Source organism: Monopterus albus, unplaced genomic scaffold, assembly GCF_001952655.1.
Source record: "Monopterus albus unplaced genomic scaffold, M_albus_1.0 scaffold258.1, whole genome shotgun sequence".
Lineage (NCBI taxonomy): Eukaryota > Metazoa > Chordata > Actinopteri > Synbranchiformes > Synbranchidae > Monopterus > Monopterus albus.
Window position 1 is genome coordinate 322,985 of NW_018128138.1, and position 15,262 is coordinate 338,246.

Genomic DNA, 15,262 nt, shown 5'->3' on the forward strand with positions numbered 1-15,262 from the left:
TCCCACTAAATCAAAAAATTTTAACAATTTAGACTGTATGAAAGCTCCATTGGTGTGATCCCTATATCCCATCTTATGCACACTTCTTATCGCTCTTTTTTGTAATATATACAATGGTTGAAGTGAGCTTTTGTATGTATTTCCCCAGTTTTCAACGCCATACTCTAAGTATGGCAAAATCAGTGAAGAATACAAAATGCGTAGTGCTTTCCCATCCAAAATATATCTAACCCTTGCCAATATCGATATATTTTTTGCTATTTTATGCTGAATATATCTGATATGATATTGGTGGTTCGATTCCTGTTCTCCCCAGGTCAAGTGTCCTCAGGCAAGACAATGAACTCCTAGTTGCTCCCAGTGGCCAGGCCAGTGACTTGCATGGCAGCTCCGCCTCCATTGGTGTGTGAATGGCTGGGTGGGTGAAGCTGTAAAGCGCTTTGTCCAGGTTGGTAGAAAAGCACTAGACAGGTGCCGCCCATTTATCAGATGCTTTTGTCTAAAGCAACGTCCAATACGCAGGAGCCAGAGCTACACATCATTCAAAACTGTGTGTGCTAGGGACCGAACAGTTCAAATAAAAAAAACAAAACTGACCTGTTTGGTTCGCTAGTCACGGTTCAGGGCATATATGTACTGTCTGGCTCATTTGAAATAGGCTGAGACATGCACGGAAAATGTTGTTAGGGAAAAAGCCTTGGACCAATAACCCAGTCAAACTTATTGGCATGAAAGAAATGTCAATTACAACTGTCTGTCGGTCTTATAAATGCCCAGTGGACAAGACCAAGGAGAGCTAGATAACCCACCAGCATTGTTTGGTCTCTGAAAACAAACTATGAGCTGTGCTGGACTTAACAGTAAAAATGTACTAGACAAAAGCTGTTTCCATGTAGGCTCATCAAGAACAAATCAGGACGTTTTTATGAATGAATTTATTAATTGTAGCCTACTGATTTTCCCTGGCTCGCTACAGAGGGTGGGGAAAAGGTTGTAACAGAAGAGTGATTTGAGTGATTTAAACAGCTGTCTGTGGAGATACGCTTCACTAAATGCACCAGAGGGGGAAAAATAGACCTGAAGCTTAAAATAATGCACGGGTGATGTGCTTCTTGCACGCACAGTGTCAACGGACCCTTCTGACAGAATGGAATTCCATCTGTTGGCGACGCACGTAACAAAGTGTCTGGGTAAAAACGACATTACCTTGCAGTCCCAGGTACACCTGTACAGAATAAGAGTCGTCTCTACAGTAGGGTTAGGGTTAGAAAATCTCTTTCTGCTGGTAGATCTTGTTTTGTGCCACAGAATGTGAACAAGCTCTGCATCTTGCAGAGGGACATGAAAATAGAATGAACAGTGTTCGGTGTGCATTTGGTTTATGCTGCACTTTATAAAGGCAGTGGTTATGTTCCTCTTGGTCTTAGCCAGAATTTTAAGGTAAGCATTTAACACCGTCTGCCAAATAAATAAAAAGCATGTTGAGATTGACAGTGCCCCCAAAAACATACAGAACCACACCGAAGACCATGATATAAACCTAATTTGGTTGGACTGTTCCACCCCTAGATTGTGCTGCTTTAAACAAACTAAAACCATATTCAGAGTTAAGTGTTAAGAAAAAGGACATCAGTCGGCAGAGTTGTTGAGCTGTAGGGTGAAGCGCAGGGAATCTGCTGTCCTGACTTCAGCTCAGTGGATCCAGAACAAAGAACCCACGTAGCATGAGGGAACATGGAGTCCTCTGACACAAAGCCCAGAGGCAGAGGAGGCAGCAGTCAGGTCGGGTTCTAGGTTTTGGCCAGGACCTAGAGGGAGGAATAAACTGATCCCTTCCTTCCTTAGCACCAAAGTCTGATCTGGATCAAGCAGCAGTACGAGCCAGTGTAGTGAGTTCAGGAGAGGAGTGGCGACAGAACACCAAGTAAGCCTGAAAACCAGGTGGATGCAGGGTTATGGACCCACTGCTGAGTTCCATTCAGCAGGTCTGTTTACCTCTAGCTGTGAGTCTCACCTGAGGATGCCGTTGATGCAGCTCTGACAGAAGCGGTGTCCACACTCTGTCTGGCGGGGCTGACACAGGACCAGGCCGCAGTCCTCACAGCGGTATTTAGCTTCTGGGGTTTCTACAAAGTGATCTCTGAATCCTCCATGAAGAGGCAGGAAACCTGCAGTGACACCTGAACACAGAGACACACCTGAGTGTAGTCAGCAGTACGACCGAGTGAACCTCAGGGATTTGTGTTTTACTGCTCCTTCCAACAATTAAACATTTATTCTGAAAGTGCCTACACGTGTTTGATGTGCTTACCTTGTGAAGCAGCGGGGTCACTGGGAGGCCAGGGATTGGCTGGGCGGTGAGACAGTGGGGCAATGAGAGGGGCCACAGAGAGGGACGTGGCAAGTGAGGGTGGCACCTGTTGGACGGGAACCTGCACCTCCCTCCCGTCAGCACTCCTCCCCACTGACATGACCTGAAGGGGGAGGAGGAATAAGTGATAAATGGGTAACTTACCCAACATGGGTTGGCGTTTTGACCCCAGTCTGCATGTGCTCAGTAGATTCCAGCAGACAGGTGTGGCTTATGACATGGTCCAGGTCATATGTAAAACTGTCAGTTTAACTAGAAAAAAGTGACCGTTTACACTGAAAAGTACAGTGAAAACATTTAACGGCTTAAACGTGTTTGTATAGGGAGTAAAAGCTAAGGCGTCATCCACTCCACTTCACCAGTGATGCCACCTCTTCTCCTTTAAACACCTCAGTACAAATAAAAACTAACTAAATGGAGTTGGAGTAGGAGCTGAAGCATCAGTTCAGATGTCAGCAGTGAATGTTTTTAATAAGCAGCTGTGAAGTTCACCATACACACTCATTATAAAATACTTAAAATATCAAAGCATCAAACTCAACCCGATTTGTCAAAACAGTTTAAACTCTGAAAACAGCTCAAGCAGGTTTGAACAATCTGTGGCCACATGTACATCACACAACCAGCTGAGGAAATCTGAATATTTAAACAACCACCAAAAATATGAAAAAGAATCATTACATCTCAAACGTTCAGTGAGAGCAGAAGCTGCAGTGAGCACATTAAAACACAGGGAGATGTGACCTTTGACCTGACACACAATCAGCTGTTTTACACAGAAACACTTCACTTCCTGTCATGCCTGTGGGGATGCTAGGGGCTTTTCCACTGACTGCATCATTAACTCACACACATACCAAACTTCAAAATAGAAGCCCTGAATGTTTGACCGAACATCAGATATCAGCAGTGTGTGATACAGGTGCCTCCTGGAGGTACTGACCTGGTATTTAATGAAGCCAGAAGAGAAAACATGGCTTAATTGTATTTTTAAAAGCAAGCCAACGTTGAACACATAGATCAGGTTAATCCACAAAACTCAAACCTGCTAAACACTAAACCAGGATGATTGACAAGAGAATAAACTATACATGCTGTTATTTACACCAGTCAGAACAGCAGGTAAAAAGAGAGGAATGCACCTTTATTGCTGTGACGTCACTGCATGCTCAGGCTGGACAGACGTGACAAACAGATGCAGGGCAGCCTTTGCTCGTTTTCACAAACAGAAAGTGGAATCTTAGACGGGGTTTTCCTCACCACACAGCAGCTGATTCTGCTTCAGAAACGGTCGAACTACAACTGGCAAGTTTAAGATTCAAGCCTTTAAAGGTTTGGATTCCCTTCAGTACGACCAGCTCAGACCCTGACGCCTCATCTCAAAAACCTTCACGGATGGTGCATAGTGTCAAATAATCCCCAGTTCATCAGCAGTTCAAGCCCCATGTTAAACTGGGACCAGTTCAGACAGCTCGTTAAAATGGTAAACGGCTGTGTTTCACTCCGACGGCGGTCTGAGGCTCAGTGTTTGGCTCAAAGACGCTTCATCGGGATGATCTGGGGATTGAACCACCAACCCCGATCGGTGGACGAGCTGCAGACAACTTCAGATGAGGACCACCTGAGCTCTCAGCTGCAGGGGATTGTGGGATACCGAAGACTATGGGACAACGGTTATTACGGGCAAATATAAATACTGTTCAAATAAATCGGTTGGAACACGACGTTATCCTGTGCTGTGCGTGATGTAACAAGAAATCAACGACGTGTTCACATATACAGCAGCGACAAACCATGGCCATGTACAACAGTAAGAAGAGCAACACAAACTTATTGAATAAGCACAGTCACATTTTTGCTGGTCAAACACTGCACGTTGGTTCATGTATCCGTCAGAAGTTTAGAGGAGGAACCAGCAAAGGTTGCACGTCTCTGCTGCCGCGTCACTGTCAGTCTGCACTTGTTCGCCTGAGGAAAACCCCAGAAAAGTCTCTGAACTCGTGCTCGTTTTCCTGCCAGAGTGAAACTTCCCCTGCAGCTGCTTTTACCTGAATCGGTCAGGTGACTGGAAACATGAGGAAATGTTCTGGTTTTATTGATCAGATGTTTTGTTACAGCTGCAAACGGTGTCAGTATAAAGTACAGATGTTCACACCTGCTGTTTAACGCCCGTCTGTGGCACAAAGCTTCACACCTGTAAAACCTTCCAAACAACATATTCTCCTAACAAAATGTGGCCTCAAGTTCTTAAACTGATCATTTTATTAGACCTGAACATCACTTTGAGTCTCAGAGCAAACACACTGGGCTGATCAGGGAATGACAAACTGTCAAGCACCAACTGAAGCGAGTGTGAGCAGTGTTATGCTTTGCATCTCCAATGTGTGTGTTGTGTGAGCGGTTATATGCTGAAGCTCACGTTGGACGTCAGGCCTCTAATAAGAGGCACAGGGGCGTCATCATGCCGGCTTTATTTAGTTTGGTATAAACAGAAGGGCCAGCTTAACGCCAGTGTAGCGGAATACAGCGCCTTCCTCCGACTGGCAGCCAAGTAACCGATCAGATGATTGATCAGAGAAGGAAGATCCAGTCAGAGACAGACAGTAGATCAGCCCTACATTGGTCTGTTGCACATTTTTAAATCCTTACAGTTTATTCAATGGTATTGTGCAAATGCTTAGAATGAACATTTTAAAGTTAATTTTATGTAAGTGGAATTAATAAGACAAGAAAAGACCAGTTTATTATATTTATAAAATAACAGGAAATTCAGTCTCAGACTGACAAATGATTATAAATGAAAATTGGTGTCAGATTTATTGTGTAAATGATGAAAACTAAAACAAGAGGAACACCTGATCAAATGGTTAAATTATCCACTTACACTATTCTGAAATAAGACTGCTTCAGCCACTTTGTTGTTATTATTATTATGCTGTTTCTGTGCTGCATCGTGGAGGAAATGAAACAACTTCTGATTCTGATATTGTCTTCTCCTCTCTACTCCAGCAGCACAAACTGTTTCATACTGGTGACACTGGTGCCACCAAGTCTCTCAGATGGCGGCACCGGTGCCAGATTTGGCATCTCTGTTTTACAAGGTAATGCAAAAGAATCTGTATTTTTAGAAAATTCTTTTAAATACCCTGACCATCCAATGTGCATAGCCTGTATGTATAATCTTTTTGTCGTCACTGTAGAGCTCTATAGGCTGGCAGTCAACGTGATGATGAAGACACTGATGATGACGACGATTAGACTCTTATATTTCAGCTCAAGAATAAACCAATGAATTGTGCGCATGCTTTGCCATTTGTGTACGTGATTTATTTGTAGCCCATTTTTCTTCTGAGGAAGAATTTCTGCTGTGTTGGACTGGGACTTCATGCACAGTTCGTCCTAACCCACCTGCTAGTCCCAGCTCATTGTGGGTTGAAGTTACTAGTAGCCTAATACTTAAAGAAGGATTGATGGTGGGTTTCAGCCACTACTAACTTCAGACGTGAGCGGTGCGTATGCACGACTTGTTTGATCTGTTCAGTCCACACTGACTCAGACCTGCGTTGACCAATCATGTACGGAGGATGATCAGGATGTGGAGGCCCACGGAAACGAGACTCTTTTGTTTACCTTGTTAGCTGAGCACTCGCTGCTATTCATTGTCGAGTTTGAGCCACAGTTAACGCACCATAACGACACGCCGTGCGTTTTCGTTACTGCTGGATGTCCAACTTTATCTACCAGTGCCGACACACTGGCTGTAGAACTGGTGTTAAGGTGGAGCAGGCTACGTTAGCAGCGTGGCTAACTGTTAGGTATTAGTAATTGTTAGACCTTAATGTGTTAGTAATGCAATTTAGTAAGATTCAAATTCTGCTCTAGTCTGTTCTCTTTCAAGGTTAGCAGACAGTGTTGATTCTGAAAAGTGAACCATGACACCAATTGTTTTCTTGTATTAAATCTTGTGTTAGAATATTATGTCTGAATAAATGGATGAATGCCTTAGCTACGCATCACATGACAACACACACACATTGAGATTCTTCCTTTTGTTATGACTAGGTAGAGACGAAGCGGCTCCAAGCATGTGGAGCTCTAGATAAGAGATGGAGTCTGCGGGACTGACTTCATCTGGGTAAGGGGTTAGCCCAAAACATATAAATGTATTAGGCTTTGTGTGGCCAGGAACTCCTTTTTCCACCAGCCAGTGTGTGTGTTTCTGGAAGGAGGAACAACCCAGGTCGTGTTTGTACTTTTACTTGTGGTTTAAAATAAATCAGCACTAAATGAAGAAAGACGGACTCCATTATTCATCATCAGCATCATCAACTTTATTTATATAGCACATTTAACACAGCCAGAGATGACCAAAGTGCTTAACACAATATCCACAAAACCCATTAAAACAAAATAAACAAGCAACAGTAAAACAACATCACAATTAAAACAACCACCCATCATAAAACAAAGGCTCAACAAGACAGTCTCATACTGGTTCGAACGCCAAACGGTACAGATGAGTCTTCAAATAAGTTTTAAAGGTGGACAACGAGGGGGCCTGCCTAATGTACAGGGGCAATGCATTCCACAACTTAGGAGCCCCCACAGAGAAGGCTCTGCCCCCCCTAAGTCTCCGCCTAGCCCTCGGTGTCTCCAAGAGCAGCTGATCAGCTGATCTGAGGCACCGAGAGGGGCTATAGGAATGCAGCAATTCTGTAAGATAAAGGGGGGCCAAACCATTTAGAGACTTAAAAACAAATGAAAGAATATTAAAATGAATTCTAAAACACACCGGCAGCCAATGTAGAGAAGCCAAAATGAGTGTGATATGGTCCCTTTTGCGCCCTCCACCCAGTAGACGAGCAGCAGCATTTTGAACTTTCTGAAGGCGGGAAGGGACGCCTGACTGAGCCCAAAATATAGTGCATTACAGTAATCCACACGAGACGTAATGAATGCATGTATTACCGTCTCAAAATGCTGCCGCGAAAGAAAAGGCTTTACCTTTGCCAGCTGCCGGAGATGATAAAAACTGGCCCGTACAACCGCATTCACTTGATATTCCATTCTAAGATCAAAGTCTATTTTAACACCAAGGTTTGTAAGGGTCGACTGCACGTACCGCTCCAAGGAATCCAAATCAACTAGGGGAAAATCACCAGAGTTATTTGGGCCAAACACTATAACCTCGGTCTTCATGTCATTTAACTTCAATAAATTTAAAGTCATCCAGTTCCTAACGTCATCAAAACATGACAGTAATGATACAACTGATGATGTGTCCCTTCCCCCCACTGGCATATACATCTGCACATCATCCGCATAACAATGAAAAGAAACACCACGTTTCCTGAAAATAGAACCAAGAGGAAGTAAATACAAAGAAAAGAGCAGGAGCCCCAAAACTGAGCCCTGCGTAACCCCAGATACCAACGAACATCGTCCTATCCCACAGATAAGACCTGAACCACTCCAAGGCAGTACCACGGATGCCCACTAACTCCTTAAGTCGAGATAAAAGGATATCGTGGTCAACCGTGTCGAAAGCAGCAGTCAGATCCAACAAGGCAAGAATCACGTAGCCACCAGCATCTGTTGCCAAGTAGATGTCATTAAAAACCTTTAACAATGCGGACTCTGTACTATGCCGAGCTTTAAAACCAGATTGAAAAATCTCCAATACATTATGCTCATCTAAAAAGGATTTCAACTGTATAAAAACCACTTTCTCTAAAATTTTCGTAATAAAAGACAACTTGGAAATAGGCCTAAAATTATTCAAAATAGAATGATAAAGACCTGGCTTTTTAAGCAAAGGTTGCACAACTGCATGTTTACAATGTCGAGGGACAACTCCAGAGGACACACTGCTATTAATAATAGCGAGAACCAGCATTCCTATAAAGACCTCCTTAAATAAGGACGGGGGAATAGCATCTCTAGGGGAGCCAGATGGCTTAACCTGGCTAACCACCTCCTCCAAAAATGGGAGAGTCACCAGCTCAAATGTATCAAACACAGCCAGGCAGGGGGTGCAGTCTGACAGATCCAACACAGGAGCTGGAACAGAAGGAGGGCACATTCAGAAGGATCTAAAACAGAAGTTGGAACAGACGCCCTTATAATAGCAACCTTCTCATAAAAAAACAGTAAAAAATGATCACACATCTCAACTGATGCTTCCAAACAGGCAGACTGTGAAGGGTCCAACACAGACCCAATTGTTTTAAACAGAACACGCGAATTGTGACTGTTAGATACAATATTTGACAAATATCCTCGTTTAGCTTCTTCAACAGTCTTCTGATAGTTATGCCAACAGTCCTTTAAGATTTGGAACTACACCTGTAGTCCGTCCTTAAACCGACGCGCCGCCTTTCGGCAGGATTGTCTAGCTGCTCGAGTTTTTGTGCCAAACCAGGGTTCCGACCTCGCCCTCAGTTGCTGAATTTTTGGTGGGGCCACCAAATCCATAATGGAGCAATAGTTTTTGGCGGGGCCACCAAATCCATTATGTAGCGACAGGAAAGGTCGAACCAGGAGCTGAGTCCCTCTGCATCGCCAGCGGCCACGTCCGATTGAGCAACAGCCTGATCAAACGCAGCAACAGTCCAGCAGTAGAAGAGTTAATTATCCGGCAGCACCGGGTAGGCACACGTACTGCACCCACTGCACGGGAGAAACTAGCCTCAAATACAATAGGCATATGATCAGAAAATCATTTATACATATATCCAGATCTGATACAGGGACACCATAAGAAACAATAAGATCCAACGTATGACCCTGCTCATGTGTAGGACCAGTCATATATTGCGCCAAATCAAAAGCATCAAGAGCAGCTAGAAATTCTTTCACCAGTGGTTTATCTGGGCAGCACACATGCATATTAAAATCACCCAATAAAAGAATATGATCATAGAAGGGCATAATACCAGTCAAAAAATCCGAGAAGTCATCCACAAACCTCTTATTATATTTGGGTGGCCTATAAATAACAGCACACAGTACTTGATCAGACCGACCCACTTTGAATACAGTCAGTTCAAAACTAGAGAATGAGGGTAATGGTAGTGTGCACTGTTTACAAGAAAAACTGTTCTTAAAAACAGATGCTGTCCCACCTCCACGGCCAGACACCCATGGCGAGCTAAAATAAGAACATCTAGCTGGCAAAAGTTCATTAAAAGTACTAAACTCACCAGCATCAACCCATGTCTCTGTCAAAAAGAGAAAATCCAGGTCCCGGGAGCTAAAAAAGTCCCTCAGAATAAAAGTTTTATTCTTTATTCTTTATTCAGAGCTGTACAATAAAAGAACTGGGGTATTACACTAACCAAAACACAACTGAATCGCACGGGCTGGAAACGTGAATGAAGCCGCTCGTGTCGACTCGTCACAACGTGGATGTATCGTACAGGCCTACAGTACTCCCCCTGCAGCCCCTCACCCCCAACTAACACAGTGTGTTAAAATGCAGCAGGGAGTTGCGTTTTGCCGGACTGATGTGAAAATGTCGTCACACTCTGTCATACCGGCTGCTGCTCCGGTTCTGTTGGGGTTAGTGAAATCACGAGACAGCTTTTTTCTTGACAAGAAATAATCATGTTTTAATATTGTACGAGATCTCATGGATCAAAACATCTGATGGACTGGAAGTCTCTGCCTCATGAGAAGGGTGAGTGGCAGAAACACAGCAATGACAGTATGGAGATTGTTACGTCTCTCCACCATTTCCACAGTGAGAGCAGTCGTGTTGTGCATAACCTGTTTACTTTGCAGTTGCACCTTAAATAGATTTGGTTGCAAAATGTGACTGATCACACAATCTGGAGCCCTGCTGTTGGATTTTTTTTACTAACACGTGTTCACAACAGTTTCTTTATTGTCACACAAAGGAAAAATATAGTCACTGAATAAGACTTTTATAGTAAAACTGTGCTAATTGGTATTCTTAGTCATTCCTTAATATTGGAACATTATTTCTAGTGTTTTTATAGCTTTTTACTCTGTTCTAGTCATGTGACCACAGTCTCTTGTTCATAGTTCACCCACTGTAACATCACTTTTTGCTCCGAGTATAAATGATTTTCCGGGCAGCACGGTGGCACAGTGGTTAGCGCCGTTGCCTCACAGCGAGAAGGTTCCGGGTTCATGGAGTCGGCATGTTCTCCCCGTGCTTGCGTGGGTTTTCTCCGGTACTCCGGCTTCCTCCCACAGTCCAAAGACATGCAGCTTAGGTTGATTGGTGTCTCTAAATTGCCCATAGGAGTGCGTGTGCGCGTGTGCGTGTGTGTGTGTGGTTGTTCGTCTATGTGTTAGCCCTGCGATGGATTGGTGACCTGTCCAGGGTGTACCCCGCCTTCGCCCGACTGCCGGCCGGGATTGCACCCCCCCGTGACCCCGTTCAGGGACTAAGTGGAAGAAAATAAATGAATGATTTTCCCCGCAGGTATCACTGCTCCACCTCATATCAGTACTTCATTCATGGTTCTGGCGATGTTACAACTCCATCTCTTTCACATGAACGCGCTCATAAACTGACAGGAAAACCCGGACTGAACAGTCAGCTGATAACAGGCTGTGTGGTACTGGGTATCCAGGACAGCCAATGTTAGGCTGAGTGAAGCCAGATAACCCAAAGAGAACCAGATCAAGTTGGACTTGCTTGGTGGTACAGGCCTCTGATGACTGACAGACACATTCACACCTGAGCTCACCTACAGGTTTAACCTGCTGAATGCACATTTCTGATCATTTCTGACTCACACTGATCTGCTGTCCTGTCAAACTCTGAATTATTTAATCAGAAGCAGATGTGTCCAACCTGAGGCAAAGACTCACTTTCATCTCTTTGGAGATTAGAGGACAACAATGACATTTCAGCTGACACATTCATCACAGTTCAGACATCCTGTATGATTATTAAACTATCCAGTAATCTGTCATCACCTGGGCCATCTGTACCACCTGTTTGCCTTCATGTGGAGTCAGACAAGTGAAGCACTTCATTTCAGCCCATCTGGAGGTTATTTACCTGTCCAGTTTCTGACCTGATCTTATATGAGATCAGTTTGTGTCTCAGTAATAGGGATGCAGCGGTAGTATGAAAATTGACGGTTATCATACCGTGCACATTTGCTTATTACTTGAGGGAAAAGAGCAACGCGTGAGCACCTTTCTTCCCCGACTGCTTGTCAGACTCCGCTCCTGGCGCCACACACACACACATGCAACAGACAAAGGGCAGAGAGGACGAGGCTGAAATCACCAAACTCCATCCGCCAGAAAAGAAACTTAAACCAGCAGCGCAGGATTTGTTTGGATATCTCGGAAACGGACACCTTCGAGAGCATCGCCTCTCCGTCCACGTCAGAGTGCGTGTCCCGTTTACAACTTTAATCCCAAATAATAAACGTCGGTTATAAAATGCGCCATCAAATTAATTTTCCTCGCTGTCTGTTTGCCGATGTCTTACTTACAAAAGGATTCACACTGGTCACAATCTGACCCCATCAGGAAACAAGCATCTTTCCAAAACGTTCCTGGCTGAGTGTGTATGTGTGTGAGAGAGCGAGTCTGGATGACAGGATGAGTCTGGCTCATTGGCGTCGCTAGACCACTTGTACTGGGGCACGTGCCCCAGTGTAAATCAGCTGTGCCCCAGTAAATACATTCCCATATTTGTAAGGGTTTTTATTAGAACCTTCTTCAGAGAAACTAAATGGAAGACAGTCAATAAACCAATTGACGCACGTAAAAGAAACACAATAAAAACAAAAACGTGCTGCAAAAATGATGCTGCAGCTGCGTGTGGAAACTATGTTCCCACATGGCGTGCCCGTGTATACTGACCGCGCGCACGTTTTAAAAGCCAATCAGCATACGTCACGCGACGAGCAGGTAAGATAATGTATGAAAACGCTGTGAAAGTAAAGTTTCCATGGTGCTAGCTACACTATCTGAACAATGACTAATTCCTCCTGTAGATGGATATCAGGAAATTCTTGTTTTTTCGAGGCAAAGAGAGGGAAGCAGAAACTATTCTGACCATTGTTTAGAGCATTGTGACGGCTTTTCTCTCTGTTGTCAGATGTTTCACAAACCAGTTATTCGATTAATGAAGAAAATAAATAATAGTTGCACTTGGATTCAAAAGAGCTGCAGCTCCACTGTCAAATCCTGTTGTACATCGATGAATGATAGGCTGTTAATGTAATGATAAAATAACAGTACAGTATACATGTATAGTATAACATTTTTCTGAATTGAGCAGCCTAATTCTGGAGTACTTGGAGTATTTTTGTGATAATACTTTGTGTTTTCAATGCAGAAGATTTACTTGCAACACAATAGACTACTTTTACAGTGTGATAGTACTTTTACCTAAGTCAAGGATGTGAATCCTTCTTCCATTACCAGCGTTAACATGCAAACCAACAGGCTTTAGTTAAATGACATGTTGTATATGCTTTTTTAAAATCGTGTTTATAATTGTGATTGTTCTTTAGGGTCACTCCAGCTGTAGCCCAGCTCTATCAACTGGCACAGTTACTTGCAATAAAAACACCCCTGTGTTTTCATTCCTTTGAGGGTTGTTGTAACTGATAATGATAACAATAGTAATTGTGCAGTACCATATACCATAATATTTTCTGAGACAATTATCATACTGTGGAAGTCTCATACTGTTGCAACCCTACTCAGTAACAAACAAACTCTGCCGTCCTTCTTCACCATGAGGAAAATATCAAACTGTGACTTTTCTGATTTAAACTGTGATCATTTTCACTGATTAACCTGCGGTTACACTGGTAACATGTTCACCTGTCCTAACAGCAGTGTTTCTATGTGAACACGTCAGATGAAACCAAGTTTGTTGTTTCACCATCAACAGCTCACAAAGACTCCATCTTAAGCCAATGACCCAGAGCTAACGTTCACACTGTCAGAGTCACTGACAGTAACAGTCAATGAATCAAGTCAATTGAGAGAAAATTCATCAGCAGCTATTTTAATAATCAAATAATCATAAACGTCCTTGTTCCAGCACCTGCATTGTGAATCTCTTTCGGTTGAGATATTTTATCCACAAAACAACTGATCAATCAAGAAAACAATCAGCGTTATTAAGTGATAATACAAATAATCATTAGCTTTTACTTACAGGTCTGAATCCCGGAGGTCTCATCAAAACCCCCAAGGTGGTAACGACATGCTGAGAGTTGACCTGTAGCCTCAGATGACTCTGCTCATCATATGGTTTTATGTTCACGAATCTTGTTTCAGTTTCTGAGTTTGACTGTTCAGGTCTGGCTGTAGTTTTTCTCTCTGATAATTTTATTCAGTTTCTCTCCAGCTAAACCTTTAATTTAATCTTCATTTCCGCCTTTTCCATCACGATCTTTATTTTTCTGATGCCTGTGACTCGGTTTGTTTTTCTGAGCCAATCTTTGATGTAAACACTGCTGATGCTAACCGACGGTTAGCTTCTTAAGCTTTGTTACAAACCGCTAATGGCTAGCGTGTTCTCATCTACCTGCTTCTACGAAGGTTCTGTTGCCTTCTACTGAGATTCTTCTGAGGTTCTACTGTGTCTCTGTTGCCTGTGACTCACATGAATCTACTCCGCAGGCCACGGCTCAGCAGCTCCACGGCTCGGCGGACTCTCTCCCTGGGATTCAAACCGTCAACCTGCTGCTGCCGCTGCCTCCGAGCCTCCGAGCTTCAGGCGAACTCCTCATGGTTCAGGTTCTGGTTCATGGTTCTTTGGGTTTTGTGGGTCCTGCGTCCGTGAGAGAGAGAAGCCACTGAGATCCAGTTCAGACATCCAGCGGGGAAGACTGGACTGATCACACTGGAAACCCCCTCCGCCGCTTCCGCCCAGGAAATCCCCCAGCTGCACGGTGAGAGATGCAGGCCACCGGGGGGCGCCGTCTACTACAGGCAGGGGAGAGAGCATCAGGCCATGAGGGGTCGCTGTTTGACAGTGAATAGTATTTCATTCCGACATGTACTCGGATCCTTTACTTTAGTCAAGTGCTGAGGTACTGCAGCTTACACGTAAATCGTGGATATTTAAATTCTGCTTAACTAAAAGTACACAATAATTCACAACCTCCTGTAGTTTGTACTTGGAAAGACGTTGTTCAAACTCTATCCCAAATGCCAGCTGTTAACCTGGAGCACAATCCTCTGGTTTTTACCCATCTCCAGCCAAGCGCCATTGTTTGATTAAAACAGACAAAACAAATACTGGGTGTACTATGACTGATCGATCGTTCCTGAGTTATCAACGTATTGGCAGCATGTTACTGCTGCTGGAGATGGAGCTTGTTTTTACTACTTTATATGCAGTTAACTAGCTTAGTCCAGTGGTTCCCAACCTGGGGATCAGGCGGGAGGTGATAAAAGCATGGATTGCAATCTCAAAATCATTAAAAGAAAGGAGTGACTTGACTTTACTTAACAACCTGAGGCTGAAGAAGCTAGATTTCACAACTGAGTTGATTTGCTTGTCAAACCTTAACTCACCATCAAACATCACCCCTAGGTTTTTTACAGTTGACTTCAGATGACGAGCCAGGCAGCCCAGACCCTGGTCAAAAGAAGTTACGTTCGCCAAGTCTCCAAAAAACACACACTCAGTTTTATTTTCATTAAGATTTAAAAAGGTAAGTGCCAGCCATGATTTCAAGTCTGTCAAACAGTTAAACATTCAGAGGGGAAACATCTCTGGAGTTTGAACCAAGCTACAACTGGACACAGTTTTCCTGCAAGTTTACAAGTTCAAAAGGTTGAAAACCAGTGGTTTAATTCTCAACATTTTAGTTTCTCATGTTGATGAGAAATCTGTCACATATCTGCAGTGGTCAGATTAACAGTGCAGTA

At 43.6% G+C, this 15,262-nt stretch overlaps 1 protein-coding gene across 2 annotated transcripts in view; it reads right to left on the reverse strand.

The window, feature by feature from the left end:
- The window catches only part of traf3 (TNF receptor-associated factor 3), a 20,583-nt gene extending 5,977 nt beyond the window's left edge, over positions 1 to 14,606 (reverse strand). Inside the window, exons 1-3 of one of the 2 annotated variants that reach the window (XM_020621342.1) lie at positions 13,539 to 14,606; positions 2,312 to 2,474; positions 2,015 to 2,180 (exon numbers count right to left, since the gene is read on the reverse strand). In XM_020621342.1, coding sequence (XP_020476998.1) covers positions 2,015 to 2,180; positions 2,312 to 2,474; positions 13,539 to 13,562 — 353 coding nt within the window. In that variant the 5' untranslated portion in view covers positions 13,563 to 14,606. The remainder of the gene's footprint in view (positions 1 to 2,014; positions 2,181 to 2,311; positions 2,475 to 13,538) is intronic. The other variant, XM_020621343.1, reaches the window with a different exon arrangement.
- Positions 14,607 to 15,262: the final 656 nt, after the last annotated feature.